This window comes from Molothrus ater, chromosome 2 (genome assembly GCF_012460135.2).
Source record: "Molothrus ater isolate BHLD 08-10-18 breed brown headed cowbird chromosome 2, BPBGC_Mater_1.1, whole genome shotgun sequence".
In the NCBI taxonomy this organism is placed as follows: Eukaryota; Metazoa; Chordata; class Aves; order Passeriformes; family Icteridae; genus Molothrus; species Molothrus ater.
In genome coordinates this window covers 32,820,405-32,835,299 of record NC_050479.2, presented here as the reverse complement: position 1 = coordinate 32,835,299, position 14,895 = coordinate 32,820,405, and the positions used below count along the sequence as shown (strand labels likewise).

The window sequence follows — 14,895 nt, the reverse complement described above, 5'->3', positions numbered from 1 at the left end:
AGATGTAAACGTGAAATACAAATTGCCTTACTACTCTGCCATTCAAAGCCTAATCTAGGGTGAGACTTTTTGCCTCCCACTACTAATGGCACATTTCAGAAACTGTCATGGTGGGGGAAACTTGGATGCTCAATATGAGTGTTTACCAAGCTTTGTTTATTGAAGAGAGCATCAGACTTTTATGCACAACAAGTAATAAACTCATGCATATTCTACAAGTTAAGCAATCTATTGGCTATACTACAATATCAGCTCTTTCTCATACCTTAGAAGTTACATCTTTCTTTTCTCATGTTTCTCTCACGTACTTGTTATTGTACCACAGCCATGCTCAAAGACACAGTGTTTGCAAGTGCAGGGACCCAGATTAGCTGCATCCTCCCAATTCTTAGTCCAGAACGTAGCCCCTGTCACATAGCCATTCTTCCACAAGAAACCTCACATATACTAACTTTTTGATTGGTAACTTTCAAAATTAAAGAAAAAGATTACATATTAGTTTCCACACATAAGGTCACTCAGGAAATGTGACTGGAAAACTTTCCACTTAGTTAAAAATTTTCTGTTTGAGGCAAATTATATTCCATATGAAGTTAAGCTTGAAACCATGTAGGGTTCTGAAGGTAGCTGTTCTTTTCCATAACTTTGTTGTGGTCTAAGCTGACCACGAAGGAAGGTGAGAGGGGAAGATTTCATTAAAGTAAAATGACTTTGAAGGAAACTGTATTTCACTTCATTGTTGGGTTTTCTTTTGTTTGTTTTTGTTTGTTTGTTTGTGTGGTGGGGTTTTTATTGTAATTTAAATTTTAGACCTGTCAATCAAAGAAAAATAAAGATCAATTACAAAAATCTGGTTTATTTCTAAAATCTAAATTAAACTGAAATATTTTCAGCTCTAATTATCATCATTCCGTTCTGCGTCCTTTTGGTTTGCCTAATATTTCTGTTTCATTTTATTAATAAAAAGAAAATAAAATTTCAGGGCCACAACCTGCTCTACCAAATTTTAGGATTTGTATCAATGTGACATAGGAGGAAAAAAGCACACTTGCAGGGTAGCAAGTCTTACTGCACCTGCACGTAGAAAATGACGCATATCCATTAAAGAGGTCTTTTCTTCAAAGCACTTTGAAACAAAACACAGAATACCTGCCTATGGAAGAGATGTTAAGACTTTCATAGTTCTGAATTGGTTTAGTTTTTTTTCTAGGATTGGTGCCTTTCATACCACGCAAAAGACCTGAGTATCTCAGATCTATAATTGTAGCTGGTAAAAAAATAGGTGAATAGATGCTTTACATCATAAAACACTTTTCTTTTTGATCTAATCAGTACACTGTTATTAGCTCTTCAGTATAAAGTACTTTCTTTCTTTTTTTTTCCCAATTCAAAAAGACATGTATTTTTTGTGGTATAATAGAAACTTTCCAGATACCACCAGTAAAATAAAAACCCTCAAAAGCCATGATATTCATGGAGACAAGAAATCTGCCAAATGTGTGGCCACAGGGGATGCAGTCAGGCATTCCCCTGCTGGTAAAACACTGCTTTGTTTCTAAAGATCAAAGGAAATCTCCTTTGAGCGAGACAGGTCCTGTAAAGGTATCACTTTGCTAATAGCCTTCACAGGTTAGCTGTTTTGCCTAATATTTAGTTTGTTCAATCCACTCATTAAAAATACTGTCTTGGAACCTTGCAGGTGATGCCTGAAGTGCTGAGTGTAGATTGTGCCTATGATCTGAGCAACAGCCACTTATGTACAAGCTGAGGCCAAGCATAGGCCAGGATGAGGGGAAAAAAAAAAGTCCTAGTCTTGCATGCAAGCAGTGACCTACACACTCTTTACAGTGGTTTAGATATGCTTGGGTGACAGGAGGAAAGAGGGTAGCTAGGTATTCACAGTGCCCTCACTGATGGCTGTACTGCTGGCCTGGAGGAGATGAGATTGCTGACAATGCCAGTGCCCATAGTACAGCAAAAGGGCACTCAGAATATGCCTGTACCAGGTAGGACTCTATTTTGAGCTAGCCAAAATATCAGTTGCCCTGAGAAGAATGAAAACCATGGAGAAGTCACTGCCTGTGCCAGCATGCACTTTGATATGTTTTATTCACCACAGTCTTCTCCTTCTCTCCTCCTTTTTTGGCTGCAGAAGTGTCTTCCCAAGTGATCTGAAACTGGCAATCCTAACCTTAAAAAGTGCAAAGTATTTCCTGGGCCTTCCTGACTGCATTCAGAACAAAGATAATTTCCTCAGGACAATAGCTAAAGCTACACACTGCTAGAAATAGTGGATTTGCAATAAATGATTGAAAAACTGAGTGAAGAGCAGTGTGACATGAAATGGTGAGTGTCCCTGCCCTGTGGGTCAGACAACTTACTTCCCAGCAGTACCATGCTAATGCAAAGGCCCTAGTGAGTAGGTGACTGTATATGGGTCCTGGATTTAACCCTCAGTATTGGCTGAACTTCTGCTTGAATCTGGGAATCACTTCTCGCCTCTTCTATGGGTTCACTCCATGCTTCCTCTAATTTCCAAAACATGCATTTTCTTATTGTATGGTCTATGTTACCTGGCACACTACCTTTTCTTCCTGGTGCTCTAGCTGGTATGTATTATGCTTTAAAGTATTTGTATTAATACTGAGACCTTCAGGGCAGCAAGACAATTCTGTTGCCAGGACATGTCAACCACCTTGTTAGGAGGATAACCAGCTCTCAGATGGAAAGGACGATGTGTTTGTGTGTGAGGCACCAGCCAGCAATTCAGGGAAGTTATCTGTAATGCCTGATTCTCTAGCATTCCCCTTGTGTTCTCCTTGCCAAATGCGACAGCTCCACAACTTCAAAAGGGCAATGTTATTTATCTGCATCAAAGGTAGGAGAGGTGCAAAGAGAGACCAGGGGAGGAAGCACAGATGAACTGACTTCTGTAGCATTTGAACAACACTCAGCACAGGTTCTGAAATAGCCAGATTGCTATCAAAGACAAAAAACAGCCTAGGACCAAGATGCTTGATAGAAACAGATGTAGTTGAGAACTATAAGATCTGTTTGATACATGAACAGTTGTGTAATTTGACTCCTTTCTCAAAAACAAAATGTTGTGGAGACACAAAAGGAATTATTTTGCTAACAATGACTTCCCAGAGCTGTAAGTTATGTCTGACCTCTACTGATTTTATGGCAACTGATATGGGGACTTTGAGTGATTGCTTTGCCCCACATAAGCATAATGTAATTCCCTCTGCCTTAAGTCAGTGATCTGAGGACACAGTGTACAAAATAAATCAAAAAATTTGTCTGAGACTGTCTTCCAGATGTTGATATAGGTGGGAAAGTGTGTTAAAGCATCTCTTCATCAGATATTAAAGATAGCTAAATCCAGCATGACAAACGAAGTAGAGAGAGATAAATGTCACTTTGGGATAAAAACAGACACATCTATCAAATATGATCTTTGTAAATACTATGGAAAATCAAAGTAATAGCTATAAAAAAGAACTAAACAGACCCTCTTTTTAATACCAGAGGATAGTCTTTGTTTTTCTGCAACTGTTGCATTATTGTGTAGCTATGAAACACTCATAATTGTAATGATGAATACATATAGATGGCTCTTACTTCCCTCTAAACCAATCCAAAGGGATCACCTAGAAAGCATATCAATACATGTGCCATTAGCAAAAAATAATTGCACTTATAATCAGTGGTAGGAATGCTCCTCTAATCCCTGCAAATATCTAGGGAAAGCAAAATATATAAAATATATTATATATTATATTATGTGATTATTTTGAGTATTCCTCAGTCTCAGTTTGTCCTGAAGCACATGCAAGGTACAGTAAATATAAATGACAAATTCTCTCTGATTGCTGTCATACAAACTTGCTATGAAGAAACTGAGCAGCAGTTGTGCTACCAGCCAATATGCTGTAGGGGTGCAAACTGAGAAAAAATAGGATAACTCCAATAGGTGGAGCACTAAAAACAAAACAAAATAAAACAAACAAAAAAAAAAAAAACAAAGAAACAAACCAACAAAAAAAACCCAAAAACCCAAACAAAAAACCACAATCGATTTGAAACCTCATTATAAAAGTTAAAGCAATATAGTAGCCCAAGATGGTAATATGCAGGTACCTACAGGCTCTTATTTAAATTTTATACTTATATGTAGTAGTGCTGACCATGAGACACTTTGACTATGTAAGATTTCTTTTGGAGATGTCTGCTGGTTTGTGGAAGATCATCTCTGGAGTTGCCCTATACACAGGCAAATCCCAGTGCATTATTCTCTGCATTAAGGAACATAACTTTCAGGATCATATTTTGAAGAGAACAGGTGCACATTCTTCTCTTGCTGTGTCCTACTTTCTGTTTTAATATGCTGAGGTTTTGTTTGCTTCTCAGAGTGTGAGATTTTCAGCATGGACTGGATGACAAAAGAGGTGTGTTCCTCTGCCAAAGACCTGCTGAATACTTAAGGATTAGCCCTTCCATATCCTTACACAAACTCTGTACAAACCAACAAAATTTTAGGACCCCAAGCTACCACCAGATTTCCTTGTGAGAATTAGCATTTTTAAAATACTTGGAAATCAACTTCAGCCAAAAAAACTTAATCTACACTTCCCCAGATTATTTGTGCACACTTCCAGAATATAGTAACCTATCTACTCTGCATCCAGAGAAGCTTATCCTCACTTGTGCAGAAAGAAGTACTTACTTCCAATATCTGGCCGCAGCTTTTTGTCATACTCTCTCAAGAGCTTGTTTAGTATGAGAGTCACATCTGTATCTTGTGTTTTTGGAGCTAAAACCCAGTTTTGGTTAGTTGTTCCATCTTCATATTCATCGTCTTCGACCTTTCTAGAACTGCAAAACAAATGAAACAAACAGGTATTATTTTACATTACTAAAATAGAATGCAACAGGATGCAGCAGGATGCAACAGGTGCAACAGGATTTTCCCATCAACAATTGTTGAGTATCTGTGGTTGGGTCATGACTGAGAATTGTTTAGAAATTGTCTTCTGGAAATGTCTTCAAAATTTATACTCTAGAAGATAATACAGCTATCAAAGTACTATTTTATATCCTGTATTTTAATGAACCTATTCTGACTAGTTTACAATATACTTTTACAAAGAGCGAACATCTGCAGTATTACTTTATTAATACATCAAGACAACTGATTCATCTCTTGCACAAAGCCTAATAAGAGTATTAAAAATTCAGATCTGTTAATACTTCCTGATCATTTTATCCTATTAATAAATTATTATATTCTCAGTGCATGAATTTCAGAGTTTAATGTATTACAAGGCTTAGAATTAAGAGCTCATTCCTTGAATTTGAGATGGATTATCATAAGCACACAAACACATTGAATAAATTAATCTGAATTTCCCTGCAGCTTTAGTAACTTTTTTTAGAAACAGTACTACACCAAGAGTTGCAACTTTATTCATTTATAGGTGGATTATGTTTGTTTTAAGGCTATATTAATGCAAATGTGATGAAACTACAGTTTGGCCAGAAATCACAACAAGAGCTATTTTCACACAAGACTAATTTCATTTGTGCAGCTTTCTGTGCACAGACTTTAAAATGTTGATTTGAAGACGATATCTTCATCAGATGTATCTTTTGGTATCTTAGAAACCAAATCTGTTTGATGCCTCTCACTGGAGAAAATCTATGAAGACTAAGATGAAGTTATTAGAAGAAAAGATAACCTCAGTGGTGGAACCTATGTAAGGAATCATGTGTTATTTCAACCTGCAATTGCCCAGGGGATATGATATAATTTTGCAACTTTTTTACATAAATGTCAATAATTATGTGAGGTGCAAAGCAGTGGAGAATGAGAGGAACAAGCCTTGTTTGTTCATGGGATGTGCTACATACATCTGTGCAACTTTCTTTCTCTCCTTCTCCTTTTCTCCATAATGACACCAGTGTATTTTAAAATACCTCAGATGTCCAGAAGACTTGATAAATACTCTATGTGAACATAAAAAAAACTAATACAAAAATAAAAATTTAATCACAGAGCATCATCGACCCTCACATTGCTCGAAGACCACAATTTGAGAACATAATGAAACTTTAAACTGAAACTGCCAATATGCCCCTAAAGATTAACCACGAATCACTTAACATGACCTCACAATTTGCAATTGCTGTAGGCACAATTTCTATAGAAAAATAATTTTTAAACCTAGACCCTGGGGATTTTCTGAAGAGAGCTCATATAACTAAGCTGTAAAAGCAGAGAAAACTTAGGACAAAATTTTGAATAGACAACCACTACTTTTCTGTTATTGGGCTGTATTTTTTAAAAACTTGAGGTTTTTTTTCTTTTTCTAATTCACCCAATGAGCATTGAAAAAATCAAGAGGATTTTGGGAGAATTTTTTTTTCCATCAGATTCATGATAAGCCCTGTGTCTTAATACTCCTTGATGGTTACAGAACCATTCTCAAAGGAGGTATCATCTCCAAACACACATGGTTGATATTTCCGAGCTGAAGCTCTGCAGTGGTGCTGAATTGCTGATAGCAAAGAAGGACAATTCATATGTCTTCTTCTGCTGCAGCCACCACAACTTAACACAGGCATTCAGACTGCACCTGGAAATGTGAACTGAGTTCAAGCAGTATCATGATTCCTATTTCAGGGAGATGCTGCTTTAAAACAAGTCACTAACAAGAGTCTAACAAAGCACTGTCAGACCTTTTAGATCCCCTCCCTCTAGCAGCTTCTTTCCTAGAAAGTACCTCCAAACCATTTAAATCTTTACCTATCTTCTAGATTAAGACTGGTGGTGGAAGAGGTTTCACAGTGGATCAGACTAATACACTAGACATGTATTTTTCAAGCTTTTTTGCTTTCTTCCTTAAGAAGTTATTATTTCCCTTCCATTGCTTGTCTCCACATAGTTAAGGCAATAGTGCTCCTTCAAGGCACTTGAGGCTGCATTTTTCTTTTGTAACCCTACAGGTGACTGGCAATTCCTCTCATATTCCTGTGATCCAGAGAAATAACTACAGGGTGATGACAAACCAGTCTCAAACTAGGAAGGAAGAAAGGCTACATGCCTTTCCCCAACTCTTCATCAGTTTTGATTCTGTAAGGAGACAGAGAAGAGACTGTGCATAAACTGCAGGGAAGGAAGTCTAGAAAACTCTGAGAGGTTGTCAGGAAAGGGTTTCTTTCCTGCAATAGGTGTGTCCCACACCTGCTGTGGAGGCTGGCAAGAAGCATCCTCTAGTTCCTGTGGGGATTTAGGAGATAGACGCCACTCAGGTGTGGGGCAGGCTGCCAAGGAGGACAGGGGAAGGCCTTTGAGCATGCCTGTAGCCTGATTTGTGCTGGTTCCTTCAGGGGGAACGGAGCTGACCCCTCTGCCTGGGTTATTCTGTGAGGGTGTACGACAGCCCCGGACAACCAAAAAGACCGAAATCCAAAAGGTCGGGGCTGACGCTGCCGGCTGTGCCCCTCTGGCCTCTAAGAATGGATACCGGACCCCCTTCCCGGCCCTGAGGCGGGGACCAGGGGATCACGCACCCCGCGGCTCATCCCTCACGGCGACCCTGCCCGCGGATCCCCCGGGGATGGCGTGGAGGGAAGCTGGGGCCGCGAGGGGAGCCCGGGCAGCTCCAGCCGCTGTCCCACCGGGTGCCGGCAGCCGCCCGAGGGGGAAACTTTCTGCCGGGCCGGCTCAGAACAGGGCCCCCGCGGGCGACCTCCGGCTTCGTACGAGGCCGGGAAGGGACGGCGGCGGTGCCACCGCCCCGGGCGCACCCGGTGCCGGGCGGGTCCCAGGATGGGAGCCGGGTAAGCGGTGTTTGGGAGCAGAGCCCCGGCACGGCGCGGAAGAAGGTGGGGAGAGCCCACTGTTCTTCCTGGGTGCCGAATATTGTGCAAACTCCGGCAACTGGGACTTCAGCCCTCCAGCCCCGGAGCAGAGAGGAGAGGGGCTGGAGGGGAGGCGAGGGGAGCGCAGACTTACCAAGCGTGGAATACTGAGAGGAGGAAGAAAACCGGCAGGAGCTTAGCGGACATGGTCCGGACAGCGCTGGCCAGGTGAGAGGTGCGGCAGGATGAAGGAAACGGTGCAGAACGTTCACATGGAAGGGAGAATGAGGCAGTGAGGTAAAGGTCTGAACCTCTCCTCCTCTGTATTCTCAGCTTAATACCCTGAAGAAAACACTCTCTTCCACAACGCTTCGAGAAGGGAGGGGGGAGGCGAGAGGGAAAAGAAGAAAAAAAAAAAAAAACCAGCTGAAGAAGAAGTGGAACGAGGGGGAAATCCCCAGCGGAGAGGCCAGGTATAAATCAGGCTCCGCGGGCTGACAGGTGTTCAGCGGGCGCGGAGCTGCGGCGCGTCCCCTCAGCCGGCAGCCAGCAGCCGGGAGCAGCGGCGCGGCCTCTCCCGCTGCCCGGGCTGGCGCTGGCCGTGCCCCCCGGGCGGTGCACAGCGCCGAGCAGCCCCGGCCCCGCCGGGCCGCGGGAGCCGCGGGGCGGGCCGGGCCGGGCCGGGCCGGGCCGGGAGGGGGGCGGGCCGGGGCGGGGGGAAGGGGCGCACCTTGCCCCCCCCGGAGCGCCTGCCCGCAGCCAGCCCCGCAGCGCGGCACCGGAGCGCTGCCGGGGACCGCCCCGCATCGGAGAGCACCTCGTCCCCGCTCCCTGCCCAACAGGTTCCCGCCTCGCCGGCAAGTGGAGGAGCCGGGAAGTGAACCCTGCCCCCGCCCCAGCGGGCGCACACACACACGCACACAAGAGAGGGGGAGCAGCAAACCCGGCAGCCGCAGTCACTCGGCAGCCGGGAATTCTCCCCGACATCACCAGCCCGATGCCCCGGACAGGGTAGCCGGTGGAAGGATCCCCGCGATGTTTTGCGGGATCCCCTCACGCCCAAACCCCACAATTACTTGCCGAAAGCCCCCCCACCGCCCGGGGCTGGAGGTGCTCTCGTCACAAGGAGGGAGAGGGATCGGGTGCTGGTCTCGGGGTGATCGGAGCGAGGGCATCCCGATGTACACACAGGCGCAGATCCGTGTAATCGGTGCGGCTGCTTGCACGGACAGATAGACAAACCCAAGGCAGTGTGTTTCGGTGTGCCTCTGTATCTAGGTGGATGCATGCAGAAGTTTGCATGCACTGTACCAATGCATGGATACACATGTATGTGCACAAGGTATGCCAGAAAAATGTATACACAGAGAAAAGAAAAGGTCTACACGATTCTGTAAACCAGGTTACATGGACTTATGTGTACATTGTGAACTTCGCGGTAAATTAGGTTTTTCTGCTGTGAGAGCTCGTAAATGAGACAACAGTCAAGTGTATTCAGGGCAAAAATAGTTAGGATTTGGACAACTTTTGTCTTTCTACTCCACTAGGAACAGCACAGTGATTTTTAGCGACTTCAATTCTCTTCATGGAGAGAGAAGCTTTGCACCAGGCATCAGGGTAATTGGAATATTCCCCTTTGTTTTCAGAATGGGGAGTCACAAAATTTCACTTACGTAATGCTAATTTGAAAACAAAAAATTGCCAGAGGTACAGCGAGTCACTGCTTTCCTGTGATCAGAAATCTCGGGAGTGTAAATCTCTGTTTCCTCCTCCCTTAGACATAACTTCCATGTCCTGAGGGAGTCGTTTTTAATTGTTTAATTAAAAACAAAATCTGCTGGAAGATGCAATCTTGCTTTTAGAATAACTCCTACATGAAGCCTAGAGAGCTGGCTATAGGGAGTTCTGTTCCCGAAGTTAATTTTTGAAGGAACGACACAGCTTAAGGAAAAACCTGTCGTGAATCAGGCAATTAACTCTCAGTAATTCACTTTAGGGCTTTTCTTTCAACCTTTCAAGTTTTGTTGAGTTTTGTTTTTTTTTTATTTCCAACCTAAACGCCTCTTTACTAGATTATACAGCAGTTCTTTCGTGTTTACTTTGTCTAATTGGAGTTACCGTGAATTGCTAATAATCATTTGTTACAAAGCTTGTGCTCTTTTCGGTCACCAGCAGAGAAATGCGGATGGAAGCCAGGCCGCCTGCTGCCCTGAGAAAATGAGGGAGGGGACGGACGGCGAATGCTCGGGGGTTTCCTGGATTTTTCCAGGAACAGCTATGCTGACGGTCAGGCAGCACACCGATCCTCTGCTGTGAAGTTTGCGGGAGCAGCGGCGCTGCGGGGCGGGCGGGAGGCGGGACGGGGCGAACCGGGGAGCCGCCGCCTCCCAGCGACCCGAGAAGGTCCCGGCGGCACGGGCTTTGTTTGCCACCGGCGGCACGGGGTTTGGCACTGCCGCACGGGGTTTGGCACTGCCGCACTGGGTTTGGCACCGGCGGCACGGGGTTTGGCACCGCCGCACGACGCCGGTCCGCAGGCACCTGAAGGTTTCCTGAAAGCTGCTGCTTATGCGAACATCATTTAGGGTTCCCAGGTCTCGGTGCTCACGTCTCGGCTCGCAGCGCCCGCGCGTTTGGAAAGCAAGGACGGGAAGCGCCCCACATGCAAGGAGGGTTTTCCCCTGCGCTGGCCATATAGAAAAATGTGTGTATTCACACGCACACTCAATTTGAATAAATAAAAGCTTAGCCCGGCCTCGGTAACCGTGCCGGGGAGCCCAGCAGCGCGAACAGCTGGGGCTGCAGCATGGGAGAAGGCTGCGGCGGCCGGGCCGGGGGAGTCGCTTCGCCGCCAGCGGGAGGGGGCGGCTGGGGCCGCCGTGCCCCGGCCACCTCCCGGGTGGGCGTCACGAGTGAGCCGGATAGCAGGTGGCAGAGAGACCCGGGGGAGAAACACGCCAGCGGCGATTTACGATGAGAAATGACGAGGGTAGGTCCAGCCCCGCATCCCCGCTCTCGGCGGCCCTGCTCCGCGGGAACCCCAGGCGGGATGGGAGGGAGCCGGAGTGGCTTCCCCGCCGCGGCGGCTCCGTCGGGCGCCGCTCCGCCTCTTCCTCGCCCGGCAGCCCCATCCCGCCCTCAGCGCATCCCGGCGCGGTTGCGGGATCCTCTGGCGGCGGCGGCGGGAAGCGCGAGAGATCGGACCGGTCCCCGCTCCGCGCTGCCTCCAGCCGGCGGCAGAGCGCTCGGCAAGCCCTGCGCCGCGACAGGAACTTCATGTGAGCATCGAGTCACTCAGACCTCGAGAAAGACCCTCACAGTGTCCCCTCTTTCCTTGCAGAGTCTCATAAAACCCCAAGGCTCGATCGGAGCAATGTGCTTCGTTGATTATTGACTCCTTCTCCTCAGGCTGTAAGAAAAAAGGTGATGTTTAAGGGTTTCTTTCTGTTCTCCTCGGTGTGTTAATGCCAAAGGGATACTTTAGCACCACTCTTCATTACACCTCATGCCTCATTCATTTCTGCTCCCTCCCTTAATTCGCACATCTTTTTATTTTACTTTTAAGCACACTCTTTGCTGAGCCTTTCAAGTTGTATATTCAGGTAAGGGTCGTGATTATCCAGCACAGGCTTTAACAAAAGAACTTTTTATCATCCCATGTAATGATAGTAAAATGTTTAGGTTCTCAGTACTATTCTCCAGCATAACAAAATGCATCCACATTTTAACCTACCTTTCATTGCACTTTCACAGAAGGTATCTTTTCAGCCTGAGGGATACCTGTGTGGTATGACCTGTGCAGTGGGGAAGAATGAGTTTCTGAAAGTAGCTGTGCAGGGAGCTAGCTAGCATAAATAAGGGAGGAAATGCCAAAGAAGGGAATGGGACTCATGGATCAAATTCCTCACTTCCTAGAACTGAGGGCCCTGTCTCAAGCACTGATTAGTTTGGGCACCTGAATTTTCTGAGATTCAGTGTTGAAGGAGAGCCCTACTGGTGATTTTCCTGGCACCCCAGTGCTACCTATATACCATGAGAGGCACAGAAGGGAACTGGGGCTGCTCTGAGACAAAGAAGGAATAAAAAAAATAAAATAAAATAAAAAAATCCATATCCTACAGCTCCCGGAGTCCTCCAGCTGAATGCTTATTAGAGATTTCTAAGAGGCTTGAGCCACTTTATTCTGACTGAAGGTGTCTGTTGCTCCTGCTGGAGCCTTTAGGTAGGAAGTTGAGCCTCAGAAGTCTCAACAATTACTGTGTGCTCTCAGTTCTTCAGCACAGGGCTCTCTGCTCTCTGGCTCATGGGCAGGATAGGGAGAATCCTTCCTGATGCTGCCATGCTGCAGCTTTTCAGCAGCTTTGTGTAGACTTCTGGCAGAAGCATGGGCATCCAGGGCAGGCAGGGCTGCTCCTCTGGGGCTATCTTTGAGCAGTTGTCCTGAGAACATCAAAAACTCCAGCCCACAATGAATGAAGAACTGAGCCCAGATCCACTGAGTCCAAAACTGCCTTGGGTGGCTGGCTCCAACATTTATTATCATTTATGTGTTAAGTTATAGTGGGTGGTTGCCCTCTGTGTAGTAATTTTCCTACCTACAAATCCAGCCTATCATTGTTGGTCCAGTCTATTACAATCTATCAGGGCTTCTCAAAAACTCTCCAAATTCATCTAACTGAAATTAGTTGGTCTCTTCAATCAATATTCTTACCTTTTACTTTGCTTTTAGCCAGGGACTAATTTAAGCAGCAACTTTTAAGACATTATGACTGTGAGAAGTGATAATTGCTTTTGAGGATGGCACTGAAAAGGAAATAAGGCAGTACAGAATGGGACACTTAGACTTCAGTCTAAATTAGGGGCAATTCTTGGAAGATCCTTCAGAAGTCCTTCGGGCTTCATAAAATCTAACTTCCAATCTTTCTATCTTCTCAAAATTAAACAAATGTCTATAACAACATAGTGGAAAACAGAAAATTGGTAAAGTAAGGATGTCATCAGAGAGTCACTATGCAATGACCATACTTAAGTGTTTGTAGTGACATAAAAACATCTAAAAAGATTAGAAAGGATTCAAGTAATTGTATAATTTAGTGTCAATTCCAATCTGAGAAGCAAGGGTATTAGGGGAAATACATCCTTATTACAAAGAACTGTTTCTCCACAAATTTTCTCCAGATTTAAAAAATCTGCAAGTGATACATTCATCTTCTCTGCATAAAATGAAGAGCAAAACAGTTTAATTCATTTTTCTTCAAAGTGTAACTTAGATGTTGAGCAAGAATTTTTGAAAGATGAGATTATTTCATAATATCATTACTTCCTCAGTTTTGTTATAAATATGTTCAGTTATTCCACAGAGGGCACATTCCATTTAGAAAAAAGCAGAACACAACTCAAGATAACAGAAGAGGGTTCAGCTTTAGAAAATACGTTGTTGCTTAAATTCATCCTTGAAGTAAGCTGGCACAGCTCAAATATCAGAAATTAAAAATCTCTTCCATTGTGTTTGATTTGTTCTTTCATTCTTACCGGGTGCGAGGAAGGAAATTTGGCAGCAGCCTGCACACACTTCCCCTACAGTGCTGAATTGTTTAATTCACTTTTCAACTATTTTTTCATGAATGCATACATGAAAAAATCAATGAGAAGCAATTCCTATTTATTACTCCCTTTGGCCATGACTAAGCTGTGAAGTAGCTGTGTCCTGCAGGGTCCTGGTTCACCCATGCTGGGGACAGTGACACAGCTCACTCCATTCCCAAAAGCCCAAGCTGCTTCCAGGGGTACCAGGGGAAGTTGGTGCACATCCAGATACCACCCCAGCCTGGGGCAGAACAAAGCTAAGGTGTTTTGGTTGAGCCAGGACCTGGAAAAATGCTCCTGTCTCCCACAGTTCAGGTACCATCTCAGTGAGTAGTGACCTCCCACACCAGCAGTTCCAGTGACTGTGGAGAGATCTGAATTGTGAGGTAGGATATAATGCAAGGCAATAGCATTTCAGTATTCCAGCCTGGAATGTATCGGCTTATTGAAGCATCTTCCAAACTATGGGACACCTAGTGTTCATGCACAAGGACATGCTGCAGGTACACCCATATTTGTTGAAGATTACTTTCCATGTAAGTAAAATAGACCAGATTTAGAGATCTTTTCACTAAGTCCTGCAATGGACACCAGGAAATAATGCTGTAATACAGAGTCAGACTTGGGTGTAAGCAGATAAAACCAAGTACAGAAACTCTCTGGGGAGACTTCAGAACTGGTCTGGAAAAGATGCTACACAAAGATGGCTCTGAGTATCTCATTCTCAAAACTCAGTCATGTAATTCTTCGAGTTTTTCATCTGAAGAAATAGCCAAGGGACTTGTATAAAGTTTTGCCTTCCAATAAGCACAAAAGCCAAAGGGATCCCCCAAGGGGATGATGAACAAGGAGATGTGTAGCTGCTCAAAGACACAGAGGCAGGCTACATGAAAACAGAGATCCACATTCTTGCCTCAGCTCAGGCTAGAACTGAATAGATGGGTGTGCTCCCTCCCTTGTTCCTGTTTATCAGCATCCAGTCACTTGCTCAGTTCCATGGCTTCTCTATTGCCCTCAAAAATGTATGAATTTTTCCTTCCACAGCATCAAAAAAAAAAAAGCTTCAGAAAACAATAGACACATGAGATTTTTTTCTTGGCAATTTTTAGGAATGAAAGGGTTGAAGGAAGACACAAAAGAAGCCAACCAACTCCCCAGTCCTAGACCAGACCCTAACCTCAAAGTGAAGCATGAACTCTCCACTCTGTCCCCAAAAGATCATGGGATTGTTGCTCCATAGCAGGATAGCACCAAATTCTGCAACAACTCAATTCACTGTGTTCACTCAAGGCATGTCCCTTTCTGGGCAACAGGGAGGATATGTCATGTGTGCACACGAGATTGAGTGTGTGCGTGTGTGCTTTCCAGTTAATTCTTCTTCTGGTGTGCTCTTTGGTCTTTCTAAAAGGACAACCAGTATAAGAATGACATTTTGCAATCAAA

The 14,895-nt window shown here is 44.6% G+C and overlaps 1 protein-coding gene across 1 annotated transcript in view; it reads right to left on the bottom strand.

Annotated features, from left to right (window-relative positions):
* The window catches only part of GABRG3 (gamma-aminobutyric acid type A receptor subunit gamma3), a 304,616-nt gene extending 296,142 nt beyond the window's left edge, over positions 1-8,474 (bottom strand). Inside the window, exons 1-2 of the mRNA XM_036382165.2 lie at positions 8,021-8,474; positions 4,730-4,878 (exon numbers count right to left, since the gene is read on the bottom strand). Coding sequence (XP_036238058.1) covers positions 4,730-4,878; positions 8,021-8,073 — 202 coding nt within the window. The 5' untranslated portion in view covers positions 8,074-8,474. The remainder of the gene's footprint in view (positions 1-4,729; positions 4,879-8,020) is intronic.
* Positions 8,475-14,895: the final 6,421 nt, after the last annotated feature.